At 43.2% G+C, this 15,046-nt stretch overlaps 1 protein-coding gene across 2 annotated transcripts in view; it reads right to left on the bottom strand.

Annotated features, from left to right (window-relative positions):
- The window catches only part of mdn1 (midasin AAA ATPase 1), a 62,748-nt gene that overhangs the window by 23,171 nt on the left and 24,531 nt on the right, over positions 1-15,046 (bottom strand). For both annotated transcript variants that reach the window (XM_082505280.1, XM_082505279.1), the window contains exons 36-63: positions 14,683-14,891; positions 14,483-14,605; positions 14,156-14,353; positions 13,579-13,686; positions 11,063-11,251; positions 10,392-10,481; positions 10,034-10,297; positions 9,681-9,945; positions 9,384-9,543; positions 9,115-9,231; positions 8,655-8,863; positions 8,421-8,569; positions 5,914-6,113; positions 5,613-5,836; positions 5,315-5,428; positions 4,980-5,109; positions 4,738-4,844; positions 4,527-4,660; positions 4,243-4,409; positions 4,009-4,129; positions 3,666-3,879; positions 2,954-3,194; positions 2,733-2,856; positions 2,351-2,515; positions 2,046-2,260; positions 1,577-1,964; positions 1,140-1,252; positions 24-696 (exon numbers count right to left, since the gene is read on the bottom strand). In XM_082505280.1, coding sequence (XP_082361406.1) covers positions 24-696; positions 1,140-1,252; positions 1,577-1,964; positions 2,046-2,260; positions 2,351-2,515; positions 2,733-2,856; positions 2,954-3,194; positions 3,666-3,879; positions 4,009-4,129; positions 4,243-4,409; positions 4,527-4,660; positions 4,738-4,844; positions 4,980-5,109; positions 5,315-5,428; positions 5,613-5,836; positions 5,914-6,113; positions 8,421-8,569; positions 8,655-8,863; positions 9,115-9,231; positions 9,384-9,543; positions 9,681-9,945; positions 10,034-10,297; positions 10,392-10,481; positions 11,063-11,251; positions 13,579-13,686; positions 14,156-14,353; positions 14,483-14,605; positions 14,683-14,891 — 5,411 coding nt within the window. The remainder of the gene's footprint in view (positions 1-23; positions 697-1,139; positions 1,253-1,576; positions 1,965-2,045; positions 2,261-2,350; positions 2,516-2,732; positions 2,857-2,953; positions 3,195-3,665; positions 3,880-4,008; positions 4,130-4,242; positions 4,410-4,526; positions 4,661-4,737; positions 4,845-4,979; positions 5,110-5,314; positions 5,429-5,612; positions 5,837-5,913; positions 6,114-8,420; positions 8,570-8,654; positions 8,864-9,114; positions 9,232-9,383; positions 9,544-9,680; positions 9,946-10,033; positions 10,298-10,391; positions 10,482-11,062; positions 11,252-13,578; positions 13,687-14,155; positions 14,354-14,482; positions 14,606-14,682; positions 14,892-15,046) is intronic.

Below are 15,046 nucleotides of genomic sequence, written 5' to 3'. Positions count from 1 at the left end.
GTGAAAAGTCTTAAAATCCTGACCTGACAGATGTGTCTGAAGATGCTGCGTGCCTCGTGGCTGAACTCTCCCGTTGACAAGGTGTGACACTGGACATAAAGCAGAGCACTGAGTAGCAGAGTGCAGGACTGAGGCATCACACATGCAGTGTCCTGCTGGGGCAGAAGTTTCACCAGGCTGCGCAGAGTGTCCATACAAACCCTGGAACACAGAAAGTCTGCCCGGACCAGGTACGACGGCAGGCTCGGGGACAGGAATGGGAAAGCCAGAAGGCAAGACACCAGCCTTGGCAAACCAGGTACAGGATTTAGCAAGGCAGCCACCTGGGAGGCTACCAGCCTCATACCGTACCGGAGCTGAAGGATACCCGTCCTCACTGGCCCAACAACATCAGGATAAAGGGGATAGTCCTCCAGCAACCTCTGGCAGAAACGCTGCTGGGAGTTCTGCCAAACAGCCTCCTCCTTCAGGACGGCCTGGACTGCTGACTTGGATTTTGAAGCCGAGGAGCCCTCCAGCGTATTGAGCAGCTGGGACAGCAGGTCCTGTATGGCTGATGTCTGACCAATGCTGCACAGGTAGTGCTGGAGCTCCTGGTACAACTGACCATACTGAGGCTCATGAGGACGACAAGCCTGCTTCCTGGAAAGCTCAGCTATCTGCTCCTTCACCTGCTGCATGCGGATCCATAGATACCTAGTAAAGCAAACATCAGGCAGTATAACCTAGAGCTCATTGCATTGCTTCTCAAAGACCTTTTATGGTGGTATTAATGACTCTTTCAAAATGACAGCCTTTGTTTGCTTTTAAAAGTTAATCTTCTTAACAGCGGCTGGTTGTCATTTCATCCAAACGCACAGTAAACATTTGGCTCAAGAGTCCTTAAATTTGCTTAACTACAACTTAAAGTTTGAGAACCCCACAGAATTACTAGTATTTCTAAATGCGTCACTGCCGCTAGAATAAAAAAAACAAAAAAAAAAAAAAAAAAAAAACAGAATCAAATTAATGCACAATGACCAATTATATCAACTCCATTCCCACAGTAAAATCTTCAGAGAGGAATGGGAGTAGTTCTGATTTTCCCTGTGACTTTGATGCAACCGTGACATGCTGAGAGATCAGCATCCAACTCTTACCTGATTCGAGGATGCTGGAAGCCATCAGTTGTGCTGCTCTCCTCCAGTTCTGCTCCGGTCATCAGCTGAGACCACAGGCTCCGCCCTTTCCATTCTTCCTGAAGCAGAGCCAACTGCGACAGACAAAAACAGAGTACTTTTGAGTGTTTTATTGTAGAAAGTACTCTTCATCCACCACATTCCATCCTCTAAAAAAAAAACCTCATCAGAAAATAACATGTTTGAACATGATCTTATAGTGAACTTGGAGTTTATTGTTCAAACCAGAAGACCTCATGTTTTCTTCTAAAGCAGTCTGAAAAGAAAAGGTTACCTTTTTAAAGAAAATTACTTACAATGAACACTACTGTTACATTCACATGAAGCCAATGGTTGTGTGTATTTATACTGACTCAGTTACAAACACTTTACACCTTTGTCAGGAGAGTACTACAGACCTCCTGCTGAGCATAGTTCAGTTTGTAGGCTCTCTTTACAGCTGGGTCAAAGATGGTCTGCGGTGTCCACACTTTGATCTGCAGCAAGCCCATGTTGACCCAGAACACTCCAGAGCGAGCCAGTGAATTGGAGCCTTGGACTTTGCTCTGGACATATTGCTGCAAGCAGGTAAGGCAGGCTTCCACCAGGCCATCAGGGAGTAGTTTAGGAGGCAGGAAGTCTCTAAAGACCGTCTGGATCTCCTGGGCAGCAATAAGAGGGTCAGGGTCTTCCACCAGGCTCTCACAGCTCTCCATGTAGCCTTCCTGCAAGGTGGGAGGCAGCACGTCAGCCATGCTTTGAAGTTGCCGACGCAGGACTGCACCTTGGAGCCTAAAGTCAGTACCCCTGAGGAGAGATAATGCAACTGTCATCAGCAAAGCCCAAAATAAAAATTGCTGGTTAAGGACATTTAATGTTCCATTATACCTGAAATCAGCCAGCGCACGGATGCTCATGTTGTCCCAGAGCACAGCAGAAAGATCCTGCAGCTGCTGAATCCTCCCTTTCCAATCCCCAAGTCTGACATTGGAGAGGGAGAGAAAAGCCTCTCCTGAAGGTTCCCATGAACCACCCGTCTTACTACAGCTGAGCACTTCCAGTACGCAATGGGACCGCACTGCTTTGCTCAGCAGAGCTGGACCCTGGAAACCATATTGCATAAATGTATTAAACAAGCTGAAAACCAGCAGTGTTTGTGGAACAGCGAGTTTGGAGATATTAATAGATGTTACCAGGTTATCTGTTCCTTGGTGCTGCTTTGGATCCGCCTGGGTCTCAGGATGTAGAGGGTCCCATTTAAGCCAGTGTTCTGGGTTTGAGGTTATGCTGCAGGTCCACAGGGAGGATAGAGCCTCCGACAGGAGCTCACACCAAACAAACGGCAGCTCCTCAGCTGGCTGGAAGATAACACATATTTCAGCTTTAAATGGGGATTTTCGTTTGAAAGGCTAACTTCTGGACATGAAATGTCCCGTGTGAGAAATGTGAGTAAAACTGTTCTCAGCAATTGGTTCTTAATGTTTCAACCAGATATAAGTTGAACAGTTGTGATGTAACAAACTCTTTTAGCCGAATATCAACATTTTATATGTGGTCAAACTCATAACTACTGACCCGGTCACTACTGAGCAGGAACCACAGTGGCTGCAGCTGTCTGACATTCATCGGGGTGGACTGGAGGCAGTAACGAAGATGTCTGGAGAGGTCGCGACGTATGCAGTCCTCGGCCTCCTGGTCACTGCAGGTCAACATGAGGAGTTCAGTATACAGTCCATCAACAACATCCAGAACAGGTGCTTTTCTATTTTTGATTACACGACAAAGATGAGCCTTACCTAGGAGAAAGAGCTAGATGCAGCAAGTCTGTGCTAAGTCGTAGCTGATTTAGGACGGCAAGTTCCTCCATCAGGGGCCAGAGCTGGGCCCTGCGGCTGAGCTGCTGCAACTCCTCTACGGACAAAGGGACTCCGTCTGTGGACTCGTCATGCTCCGACATGGAACAGACTTCCAAGAGCCCTCTGGAGGTCATGCAACACTCCTGCTGCTCCACACTCGACACCAACCTCTCCATCACCCCTTATGGGAAGACATATGGGACGCATGCCATCATGTAATGTTTCACATTCATGCTCCTGAATGTTTTAATACCAAATGGTATTTCTAAAAGATTTATATTGTATTTAGTTGAGAATCTTGAAGCAACTCTCTAGATTCCAGAAAACATGTTCAACAAAATCTGACTCTAAAAATAAAGTTCAAGATCAACTCCGAGATGGCAACTGAACTTTCCTGTTTCAGCACAGATGATCAAAGTAAATTCAGTAAGCCGAGCATGTGAGTTAAGCACACAGAAACAAAGCCATCATCAACGGAGCTCCAGAAACATGGAGGCTGTACAGATTGTATTCTGATTCTGACGATATATCTGTGATGTAATCACAGTCACTGTTTTTATATATTGAAAGTATATAAGAATCTTATTCTGAGTCCCATAAATATCCAACAATCACATTTTATGGCAAAAGCTTTTCTGCAACTCAAGCTCACCTGACTTTTGAGGGTCCAACTGGTTGTTTGCTAAGAGAATGAGGCCCCAGGCTTCCAGGAGACTTTCTTTGATGTCCAGTCCGAGTCCAGCACCCTGAAGTCGAACCAGCTCTTGCTTCGAATGAATCATGTTGTTGTCCAGTTTTAGATCACTCACATCCAGGGCTTTACTCAGGAGCCTGAGCTGAGATGCACACTTAACTACTGACTCCAGCTGAAAAGACAGATGGATATAGTTTCATCTCATAAATATAAGAACATAAAAGAGTGAGTGACAGATGGTACTTAAACTGGCTTTTATATTACTTTATTATTAGACCTAGCTGATGAATTATATCCAGACCTTAAAAGGAAGAGTTTTCCCCAGGGTTTTCTGAATGCCCTTCAGAGCTGTAGCTACAGACACTGGGGCGGACAGAACAGTCTGGATGGCTGTTGAGGTGGCCTGCAGCTCCTGGTGACCTCTATTTTTAGAACAACAATTTCAGAAGAAAGTACTTCAGACTAAATAAAAATACATATACAAATACAAAATACTTGTATAAATGATACAAGTATTTGCAAGAAAGGGATTTACTCAAACGTGACATCAGCGTCTCCCAGGAGAAGCTGTGGCAGTCGGAGGATGAGGTGTTTCTGGACCCACTGCCAGTGCAGAGACAGCACAGAGATGCCCTTAGAGTCGGGCGTCAGTGTGCTGCACACATCCCAGAATCGATCGAGCCACTGTAGCAGCTGCAGAATCTAAACGCACAATGACAGTGTTGCAGTTGGAGACCATTCTTGTCAAATTTTAAGGTTGTATTTAGATAAAAGAAGAAATACAAAAGAGTAGATTAAAGAGTCAGATAGCGTTCTAACCTCAAACATAATGTGGTCTGAGATGTAAGGTTGTCCGGTTTGAACAGCCTGCAGGATGAAGTAGCCCCACAACTCAAAGAAGGTTTGCAGGTGCATCAGCACAGGGTGTGGCAGGTGACCAATATCCACAGTTCCTGTGAGGAGGATTTGGGTATTTGTTAACTTTTAGAAGCACTAAATTATATTCTAATATAAAAACCAAAGTGCATACCTTTACTGAAGGCCGTGGCTATTTGCAGTACAGAATTCGGACCAGACAGGTTGACAGCGCAAGTGCATACAACAGACCTCTCTTCTCTGTCCATCATCAGAACGATCCTAACACACAAACCGCTCATTAGCAGTCCATTTGTTAACACAGCAGATCTGCATAACTTGATATAAGACTCGGAATTAAGAGAATGGCTCCTTATTATTTCAAGAGTGGAAAGGCTAGATAACAATTAGTCCCACCTGTTGGCAACTGCGTTTAGTGCCTCTAGGAACTCCGTGTATCTTTCTTCATCCTCAAAGTTGCACTTGTTGGCCAAAATGTCCAAGTATTGCTTATTCCACCGCATATCCACCAAAATCCTGTATTCATCTGGCAACACAACATTTGTTTAGATGTTATCATTTACTGATAGATACATTCAGTTTTCTTGAAGTTTTCCTAAAGTCATCTAGTAGCAGAAACAGGCAGTAAATTAAAAAACAAACAAACAAAAAAACTTTTATTAAAACTTCAATATTCTAGTGTGCGAATAGATTTCACTTTTCTTTCACCGAAGAACAAGAAAACTGTTTACCTGTGCTGTGGGGCTGGAGTAATTCTGCTAGTGACTTGCCCTTAGCGGCAAGCTTGCTACCAAACACAGCCTTTAAAGCCCTGTTTCCTGCTTCCACCTGGACCAGCGCGGCATCTGTAAGAGTAAACCATCACATTATCAGGGGATCTGGAGCACTGAATAGCCCTGCCATCGATTTGCAAAACAATTTAATTTGACTTTTTGACATTAACTTTGTTTCGAAGAATAAAGCACCTTTGCTGTAGTCTAAATGTTTGGGTTGTTGTGTGTAGTGTAGTTTGTTTGCACTGTAACAAACCAGGAGCATATTTGTGGCTCTTTCCCAAGTGTGACAGCCAGCTGCTGCGCATGATCCAGTCTCCGTGAGAGGCTCTCTCTGTGAGCAGTCTCACTGCCGTGGGGATCAGCCTCAGAGCATTTCCATCCTCCAAACCCCCCACTGCTTCAGAGAACACCAGGCCTTCATGGACACCGCTGTTCTGCAATACCCTCTGTAGGTCACTCAGACTCAGAGGCTGGCTCCTGCAGAAATAAAACTTATGTAATCACTTCTTTAATGAGAAAATGTATGATTTAGCTGGCGTGACTAATTGATTTACCGTTTGCCTTGGAGGCTGAGTGTGTTCAGACAAAATAAGAGGACCTGTCCATCTCTGATAACAGTAGAGAAGCAGGAATCCTCTGTAGAGAGGAGGGCAGAGGGGAAGCTGTCAGGCCAGACTCCAGCACACAGCAACCCACAGCCCCATTCTTCTGTGTCCAGGATGCTCAAGTGCTGCTCAATCACCTGCTGGGCTTTCTAGGAAGAAAATGTACTCATGTTTATTCATCCTTTATGAAGGCTGACCATTTCAAATATTTCAGGTTATCCAGAGTTTCCCCTGATTTTCAGTGGCCTATCAGGGTTGTTGAAGGGTGGTGGTGTCCACCCTTGACTGCATTTAGCTGGATCTGAACAGACAGTATGTCTCTGAACACCTCAGAATTCATCGGGCTACTTTTGTTCTAATCACTAGTCTCCCAGTGTTGCTGGCAGCCATGCATGCCCAAGTCATCACACTGGCTCTGCCGTGTTTTACAGATGATGTGATACAGGCTGTTCTACCTTCTCCATACTTTTTTCTTTCCATCATTCTGGTAGAGGTTAATCTTGGTTTCATCTGTCCAATGAATGTTTTTCCAGAACTATGCCAGCTTTTTTTTTTTTAAAAGCAAAAGTCCAATCTAGTGACCAATCAAGTGGCTTGTATCTTGCAGTGAGCCCTCTGTATTTACTTTCATGCAGTCTTCTTTTAGGGTAGACTTGGATATTGATACGTCTACCTCCTGGAGAGTATTTGTTCATTTGCTTGGTTGTTGTTGCCTGTTGAGAACGGGTTTCTCTTCACCATGGAAATGATTCTGCGATCATCCACCACTGTTGTCTCCCATGGAGTTCACCAGTGCTTTCTTTCTCAGGATGTACCAAACCGCAGATTTTGCCACTCCTAATATTGTAGCAATTTTGCATTTTTCTTTTCTCAGCTTAAGGATGGTTTGTTTCACCTGCATGGAGAGCTTCTATCTATCTATCTATCTATCTATCTATCTATCTAGATATAGAAAAGGTAGATAGATATGGATTCCTATTAGAGATGGCACGATACCACTTTTTTATGTCCGATACCGATACCGATATCATAAATTTGGATATCTGCCGATACCGATATGAATCCGATATAGTGTTTTTTAATCAACAAAACTGTTTTTTAAAATATCTTGCTGCATTTTGCAAGTCTGCAAGTTCATACTCAAGTTTAAAACAACAACTACACTAAAGCTATTCTGTTATACCTGTATACAAAAAAAATATTTCATAGTTCAGCAATACTGATCAATCTAATAAACTTAAACCTACACCATCCTCCCTATTCTGGTATTTTAAAGAGTACTTAGCGTAAATATTAAGCAACCTAACTAATAGGGTTCCAACTCCCAGCAACAACAAAAATAAATAAATAAAAAATAAGGAACCACCCCTAACGCTCCACCTCATGATGCTTAATCGACGTAATCAACCTTAATTTGATGCAGTGTGAAAAAAAATGCACAGAAATCAATTATTTTTCAAGAAATATTAAATAGATTCAACATCTTTCTTCAACAAAATTGCAGACTGCACAGATGGTACCTTCCCAAAGTAAAAAGTACTATAGCTTACTAGGGTATATTAGACTTAATAGTTACTATATACAGTAATTGACTTCTATTCATTTTACATCAAATTAAAACTTTGGGTGTAAGATTCGGATAATTATTTATTAAAAGCTCGACATTTTAAATGAGAATAAGAAAGAAAAGTATGTCTTTGTGCCCCCTTTTCCCTGTTCATGCCCTATCGGCCCCCCTGGCTAAACTTTGCTAGATCCGCCCCTGCACAGTTACCAGCGTCAGCTACGTAGAAAAAGATCCTCGAGTAGAAAGTAATATTAAATAAATTCTAACAACAGCTTATCAAGCTTAAACGTTCTGCTGTTGTTCAGCCGCTGGTTTCCTCTTTCTGGTGCAAAGTGGGCCAAAAACAAACAAGAGAGACGGACTCGCAACAGAAAAGCCGATCAGCTGATCATTTAAGCAGTTTCATGATTGAAGTAGCAGCAGGAGAGAGAGAGAGAGAGAGAGAGAGAGAGAGAGGCAGTCGCTTGTTAAGCTTAACGTGGGAATGCTTTACAAACATTCAGAGATGGACTTACACACTTGCTTTACTTCTCTCGGGGATAACTTTGTCGGAGATGAAATGCCAGGTTGCTAGCGAAGCTCCACATGCTATCCAGACCACCGACAGGTCCCGCATGCCACAGCCGCTCTATCACGTGATGCATACTGCTCCGACTGCTAACGTTCTGAGGTGAGTTACGGCGTGTTGCAAGTTTTGTGAGGTGCTTTCGTGATATTTAATGGATCGGATTACATTTTTTATTTTTCTCCGATATCCGATCCAGTAATTTAGGTCAGTATCGGACCGATACCGATACGTAATATCGGATCGGTCCATCTCTAATTCCTATACAATATGGAGAGATCGATAAAGAGATATATCTTGAAAAAAAACATAACAAAAAAATACCTTCTGGTTGGCAGAATTGTGCTGACAGAAAGAGTAGGCCTCCCCACAGGCATGCTGTAAGGCGCTAGGCAAATCCACACCTCTCTGTAGCTGGCAGCTCAGCAGAGTGGCAGCATGAAGAAGAGAAGCCACTGATGAGGCTGGGGAGTCTAACAGGCAGAGGCCAAATGCTTTGATAACTGCTACAGACAAACCGAGGGCTTATTTATTTATTCTTATGCTGTTAGCACTTACCCCAGATAGCAGATTTAACGGCCTTATGTATTTCAATCAGCAGATCACACACACAGTCCCCGGTCACCCCAGCAGTGTGAAGCAAAATCTTTAGGTCTAGTGTGTCCCAGCACACAGCTTCGTGTTCCCCTGGAATGTAAATCTCCACCCCTCTGTTCCTCATAGCTCTGGAGAGCTCCCCGTGCACAGGATCCATGGTCAGGAACAACCTGGGAAGAAAAACAAACAAACAAAAACACAAAACACACATCTAAGAACTGTTGATGAATGGTAAATGGCCTGTATTTGTATAGCGCTTTTACTAGTCCCCCCTAAGGACCCCAAAGCGCTTTACACACCCAGTCATCCACCCATTCACTCACTGGTGGAGGCAAGCTACAGTTGTAGCCACTGCTGCCCTGGGGCAGACTGACATTAGTGAATGCAACAAACCAGTGATAGTTGTACTTTTTTATACTACCTGAAGTTAGGGTGTGGGGTGATTTTGGGAGTGCTCCCATCTATGACACCACGTTCGTTGATGACGAGTGATCCACCAGGCTCCAGCAGAGCATTGAGGCGATCCAGCACTGAGGCACTAATTACATAAATGCACAATCAGTGCAGTTGGTTATAGTGTTCGTGTCACGGCTGACTTTTATACAACTACAGTTCTTGCTTCACATTTCACAAGTAAAACATGTTTAAGATGAGGGAGAACACAGTTACACATAAGCTAACATTTCTCACTTGCAGAAGTTGACGTTGTCCATAAGCAACCAGTCGCCAGACTGAAGGGCCTGGACGAGCATACCATCCAACCACTCAAAACCTCCGTTTGTCCAGCCGTCCTCCAGCTGAGCCAGACGCTCCTTCAGCAGCGTAAAGTCCATCTGAAGCTTAGACATGTCTGAGGACAATACATGTAATGTTATAATATTTTACATACTTGACCAGCAAAAAAACAACAACCAAAAAACAAAACAAAACAAGACACTTGAAACTGTTCCCTTTATATTTTGTCTGTACTCAATAATTGGTTGTTACCAGTGAACACTTTGAGCTTGGTGTTGAGTTTCTGCAGCAGGAGGATGATAACCTCCAGCTTGTTCAGTGCCTCAGAGTTGATTGTTCCTCCAGTTCTTTGCAGTCCTTCCTGCTTCAGCCAATGGCAGAACAGGCCCCATGTCTGCAGCAAGAACTCTGTGTCCTGGATGCCACCATCAAGTGACATCAATCCACGCCTTATTACCATGGCAACTATGTAATCTACACTCTCCAGAACTTGCTGCCACGGGCGCATGATATCCACCTGCAATGAGGAAAAAAGGGAAAGACCGCAGGATGACGTGGTCTGCTATTTTCAGGTTATAAACAAAGACCTGAGTTCTCAGTGTCACCTGCTCAAAGCCTCCCAGTAGCTCTGTGGTGTCCATGGCACTGTTCATGGCCATGATTCTGAGGCGATGTCCAGTCAGTAGAGAGAGCAGTCTCACCAGGCTGGTCTTTCCACTTGCTGTGGGGCCGACCAGTATGGTCATCCAGCCCATCTCCACACACTTCATCAGGGACTCCAGAGGCCTTAAGCACTGATGTGTGATGGACAGCGGTGTGTCTGGAGCCACATTGGCTCCACCACTGCGATGCAGCACAGAGTAGCCCACCTGCAACAGCAAATGATTGGAGGGTAATTTGCAAACTATGATTTGAAATGAAATAAAACAAAACAAGTTTTATTGTTTTGACAAATCAACAAACCTGTAGGTTGAATGGAGTGATGTGGAACTCTCTGGGGCCGCAGTAAGGCTCAAAGTCCTCCCCAAACACCTTCCTGAACACAGACAGCACCTATACGGCACGGGAGGAGGTTCAGTATTGCCACTGGTCATGAACTAAAGTATAACTGACTCCCAGTACCTAATAACTGAACACAATTCAGTTCAGCCACCAGCAGCACAGTTTCCAACATGCTTCTGATAAGAGGTTTTTGCAGTGAAAGTCCTGCCATATTGGAGAACAGTCCTAGCCCCTCCTGACATGAATATCACCAAGCCAGCCAACTTGGTTTTAAGCTTCTGATAAAATCACAGTGGAGGTATTCCAATAGTGCTATTCGTTGCGATTTAATGTTCTTTTCTCTCCTTATAGGAAGTCAAACTGTTAGTCCGTAGGATATCGAGATATTTCAATAAGAGGAAATTCAAACTTGTAGTGGCCTAAACACAAACCCTTGTAGAACACCACATTTAACAGATTGAAAAGTCCAAAGTTACAGTTTCAGTACACTTGGCTTATGACAATGGAGTTTTCTTCCTCGTCTGAAGATATGCGATTCTAAATTGACTACATATGTGATAAGGAAAGAGCACTTAAACTGTACGTCATTCACATACTTAGCAGGCTATGAAAAAGCTGGTAAAACAGTTTACCTGAGCTTTATCAGACTCTGTTCTCATTCTGTCAGCATACACCAATGCCACATGCTGGCCTGGGTTAAAAAATCCAGGTGCTTGGTCAGCCTGCATAAGTTGACACCAACGGAACAAGTCACGCAGGTTGAACTCCCAGGGACTTCCTCTCTGACCCCAATGTCTGTCTTTACACACTTCCTGGACAAGCTGTGGAGAGAACACATTAAAAAAATGCATTAAAATAAAAAAGTATCCTTTAGTCTTTTCTTTATATTTTGTTACATACAGTGCACATACATTAATGCTTTTGTGCATTAAAAATAGCCAAAGTTTAAATAATGAGGTTAAATGATAAATGACCTGGAATCACCCAATGTGAATTGGGTGCACTATCCATGGACTGTCAGTGTGTAAATATTGATGACAAGACCCAGCAACAGCACACTCTTTAAAGAGTTTACTTGGTTGTTAAAAGGGATCAATCTCATGTAGGAGTGAGCGGTTTAGCCACTGCCAAGTTGACGTAAGCATCTGGTGAAGACCCATACTTTGGACAATGCCTCTATCTGGCAATAGAGCTCACTGCTGGCAGACGGGCACCCCTGGAGTGGAGTGGACAGTGAACACGCTACCTTTATGGAACCAAAAAACCAGCTTTACATGCTTTCCAACCTGGCGCTATGATGAAGAGTAATAAACTGAAAGACGCAACCCACACTAGCATCTGGTGACCAAGGTGTAAAATGTGATTTTCAGTCCATCATGGATGGCGTTTTCTCTGGTCTGGTGATGCATTATACCTAACACTCATCACTGTGAGAGATCCATGTCATATAACTCTAACATAACAGGAGGCTTGTTTATGTGATTTGATATTTCACAGAGACAAAAATGGTTTTGGAGTTTGAAATTCTCAAAACTGGACGACAACATCCAATTCAGAAAAGAATTCAGCAGATCAGTTTGCCTAGGTTTTCATGGCGGTATGCTTTAGATAAATCTGTTGAAATGTAAACCTCCACACAAGCCTGGAACCCTGAGCACTCAGTAAAGCGGACTGGATGGAGGGAACATATTGATGTGGTGACACTTACTGCAGGGTGTCCTCTAAAAAGAAAGCACACAGGAAATTACTGCCAGACAGTGCAATCCTGGTTTCACCAGAACAGATCAGGTTCATTTGAGCAAACTCTCATTAGGTCATCATGTCTTTTAGCAAGCAATTAGCCCACTTTTCCCTTAAAGCCTGAAGAAATGCACTGATGGATTTTGGCATAGACAAAATATAAGCATGGATCCATGCTAGCTTATCAATGGCACCCTGCTGGTGGCAGGGTAACAGCATGGAGATATTTCTTGACCTACACTTTGGGTGCTTTAGTACCAACTGACCATTGTTCACATGCCAAGCCTACCTGACTGTTGTTGATGAAAGAGACAATCGTCTCTGTCCACAGTGGACACATATTCTAAAGGTTGCTTCTAGCAAAGTAACACATCAAGTTGCAAAGCTCAAATCACTACAAACTAATTGTTTGACCATGAGAACGAGTTTGCTGTGCTCAAATAGGCTACACTGTCAATCCAATACAGCATCTTTGGGATGTGGGGGAACGGCAGATTCGCTTCATGGATGTGCAACCGACAAATAACAACCAACTGTGTGATGCTATTATACCAATATGGACCGGAAACTCTAAGGAATGTTTCCAGCACCTTTTTAAATCTATGCCACACAAAAATGAATCTAGTTTTGGAGGCAAAATGAGTCCAACCATGTTCTAGCATCATTGAAGTAAGTAGATATAATAAATGTGTGGAAAACCTAACAGAAACCAACAAAATAAAGGAAAAGAGAAAAGCATACTGTGATGGCTGCACTTACAGCCACACAGTGGTAATACCCACCATGTTAGTGTAGAGGCTTATAAGTAACATTGCATTCACATTTCTTTCTTTAAATATAGGAATTTATTTACAGGACAATAAATAACTGGTTTTGGTTTAGAATTCATTCACATATCCACATAACACTGCATTCTAAAATAAGTGCGCACATTTTAGTTTACACTGTTATGTATGATTAATCTTTTGTTTTCTGAGTTACCTTAGTTGCAGCTGTTCCAGTCCCTTGATTAAGGAGCCAAGAGGTGGAAAAGGGGCGGAGCGAGGTTTAAAGGAAGGCTACAAATTGGTTCACGCCATAATTCAGGACCGGGGGGGGAATTAGAGTTCATTATGTTTGGTTTAGTTAGGTTTTGTGTGTTTTACCCCTTCTCCTGTTTTTGTGGGCTGATCAGCCACTATTTAAGTTTCCCCTTTGTCTCGTTAAGTTAGGTCAGTTTGTTTGTGTTATCGGTTGTGTTGTCAACTTTGAGTAGAGTTTTGTTAGTTTGACCTCTTTTATGGGCCCAAGATTTTGATTCTTTTTGCATGAGTTAACCAATTATGTTTTTTGGGTTAAATAAAAAAAGCATTTTTTGGACTTTAACCTGTGCCTAAGTTTCCTTCACTGCTCGGTCCATCACACATACCCTGTTACTGAATTCGACCATTTTGATAACAATTTCCTTGTCGATACTGGGAAAAATCAAGTCTCCTATGAACTCCATGTCCTTGCTGGTAAGCTGGTCCACAAAAACCTGGGAAGACAGGGCCAGATAAGAGTTCATGAAAAACAGCAACCAAAATATGAATGATGGAGTAGCTCATCTGGCTGATCCATCATAGTTCAGAGGTCATTTTAAGGTTACTTTGTAGAAATGGAGTGTTTTACAAAAACTGCCTACATTGTTTTTGCACAACTACACAACTTTTCTGAACAGGCACAGATGTCACCACTGTAGTTTTCACATGTTTATGGTGTGATAAGCAATCACAGTGACTGAAATTATTCACAAAAAAAAAAAAAATAGCTGAAACCTGACACACCAAGTCTTCTTTTATCCCCTGCAACAAGCACATTATAAAAATCTTACTCTTAATTTTTAAGTGGATCTGGTCAACTAAATAACTGTCTATTAAGACTATTCTACCGCACATAAAAGCTTTTCTATGAAAATAAAAAAAAAAATGGAATATAAAAACCAAAAACCCTTAATCAGGTCTTACCTGAGTGAATCTGTTGAGGAAGGATTTGGGCAGCCCCTTACGCCCCCCACCTTGAGTGAAAGGGTTCTGGCATCCAAAGATCTTCGTCTTGTCATGCTGTACCTGAAAGCTCATGGCCAGTTCTGGAATGTAGATCTCTGCTCGGTGATCAAAGCAGGCATTAAGACCTTCCAGCACTGACTGAGAGGCCAAGTTCAACTATGATGGAAAAACACCAGTAATACAGCTGATCAGTCTAATCAGATTGTTTGGAGTTTGAAAAATGTTAGAGCAAAACTATAAAATCAGTGTACAAAACTGCAAGAGTGTTAAAAGAGTGATCCCTACCTCGTCCAGTACCACCCAGTGCCCTGCCTTCAAAGCAGCCAAAAGGGGGCCATCGCGCCACGCAAACTCTCCTCCCTTCCCACCCTCCACTGGGAGATCTGTCCCAAATAAATCGGTGACATCCTGCAGAGAGTGTATGTCATCATTACCAGAGGCTTTACAGTCAAGTTCAGAGCACAGTGCTGAGCATGTCAATTTACCGTTTGCTCCGACAGGTTGATTCTGACCAGATGGTTTCCAGAAGCTTTTGCTAGTGCAGCCACCAGGCTGGTTTTTCCCACGCCAGGTGAGCCCTCGAGGAGCACAGGCCTCTGCAGCTTCAGTGCCCGCAGAATCCTCTGAGCATTCACTGCAGTGGTGCCTGCTGCAATGGCGTAGTTTGACAGGTTACGGCTCTCGGTGTGAGGCCCTGGAAACAAAGGCATTATAAGACATTACGCAAACATCAGTGAACTCATCACAAGCACTTAAAGAGTTGTATGTGTGTTATCATGGAAGACAGGTCCACTGTACACTATCGGTCAAAAAGTTATTCTAGTTATTTATTACAATTCAAGTCATTCA

Source organism: Aulonocara stuartgranti (genome assembly GCF_965226115.1).
Source record: "Aulonocara stuartgranti genome assembly, chromosome: 15".
Taxonomy (NCBI): domain Eukaryota; kingdom Metazoa; phylum Chordata; class Actinopteri; order Cichliformes; family Cichlidae; genus Aulonocara; species Aulonocara stuartgranti.
The sequence above is the reverse complement of the archived record's forward strand: the minus strand, read 5'-3'. Positions and strand labels throughout refer to the sequence as shown.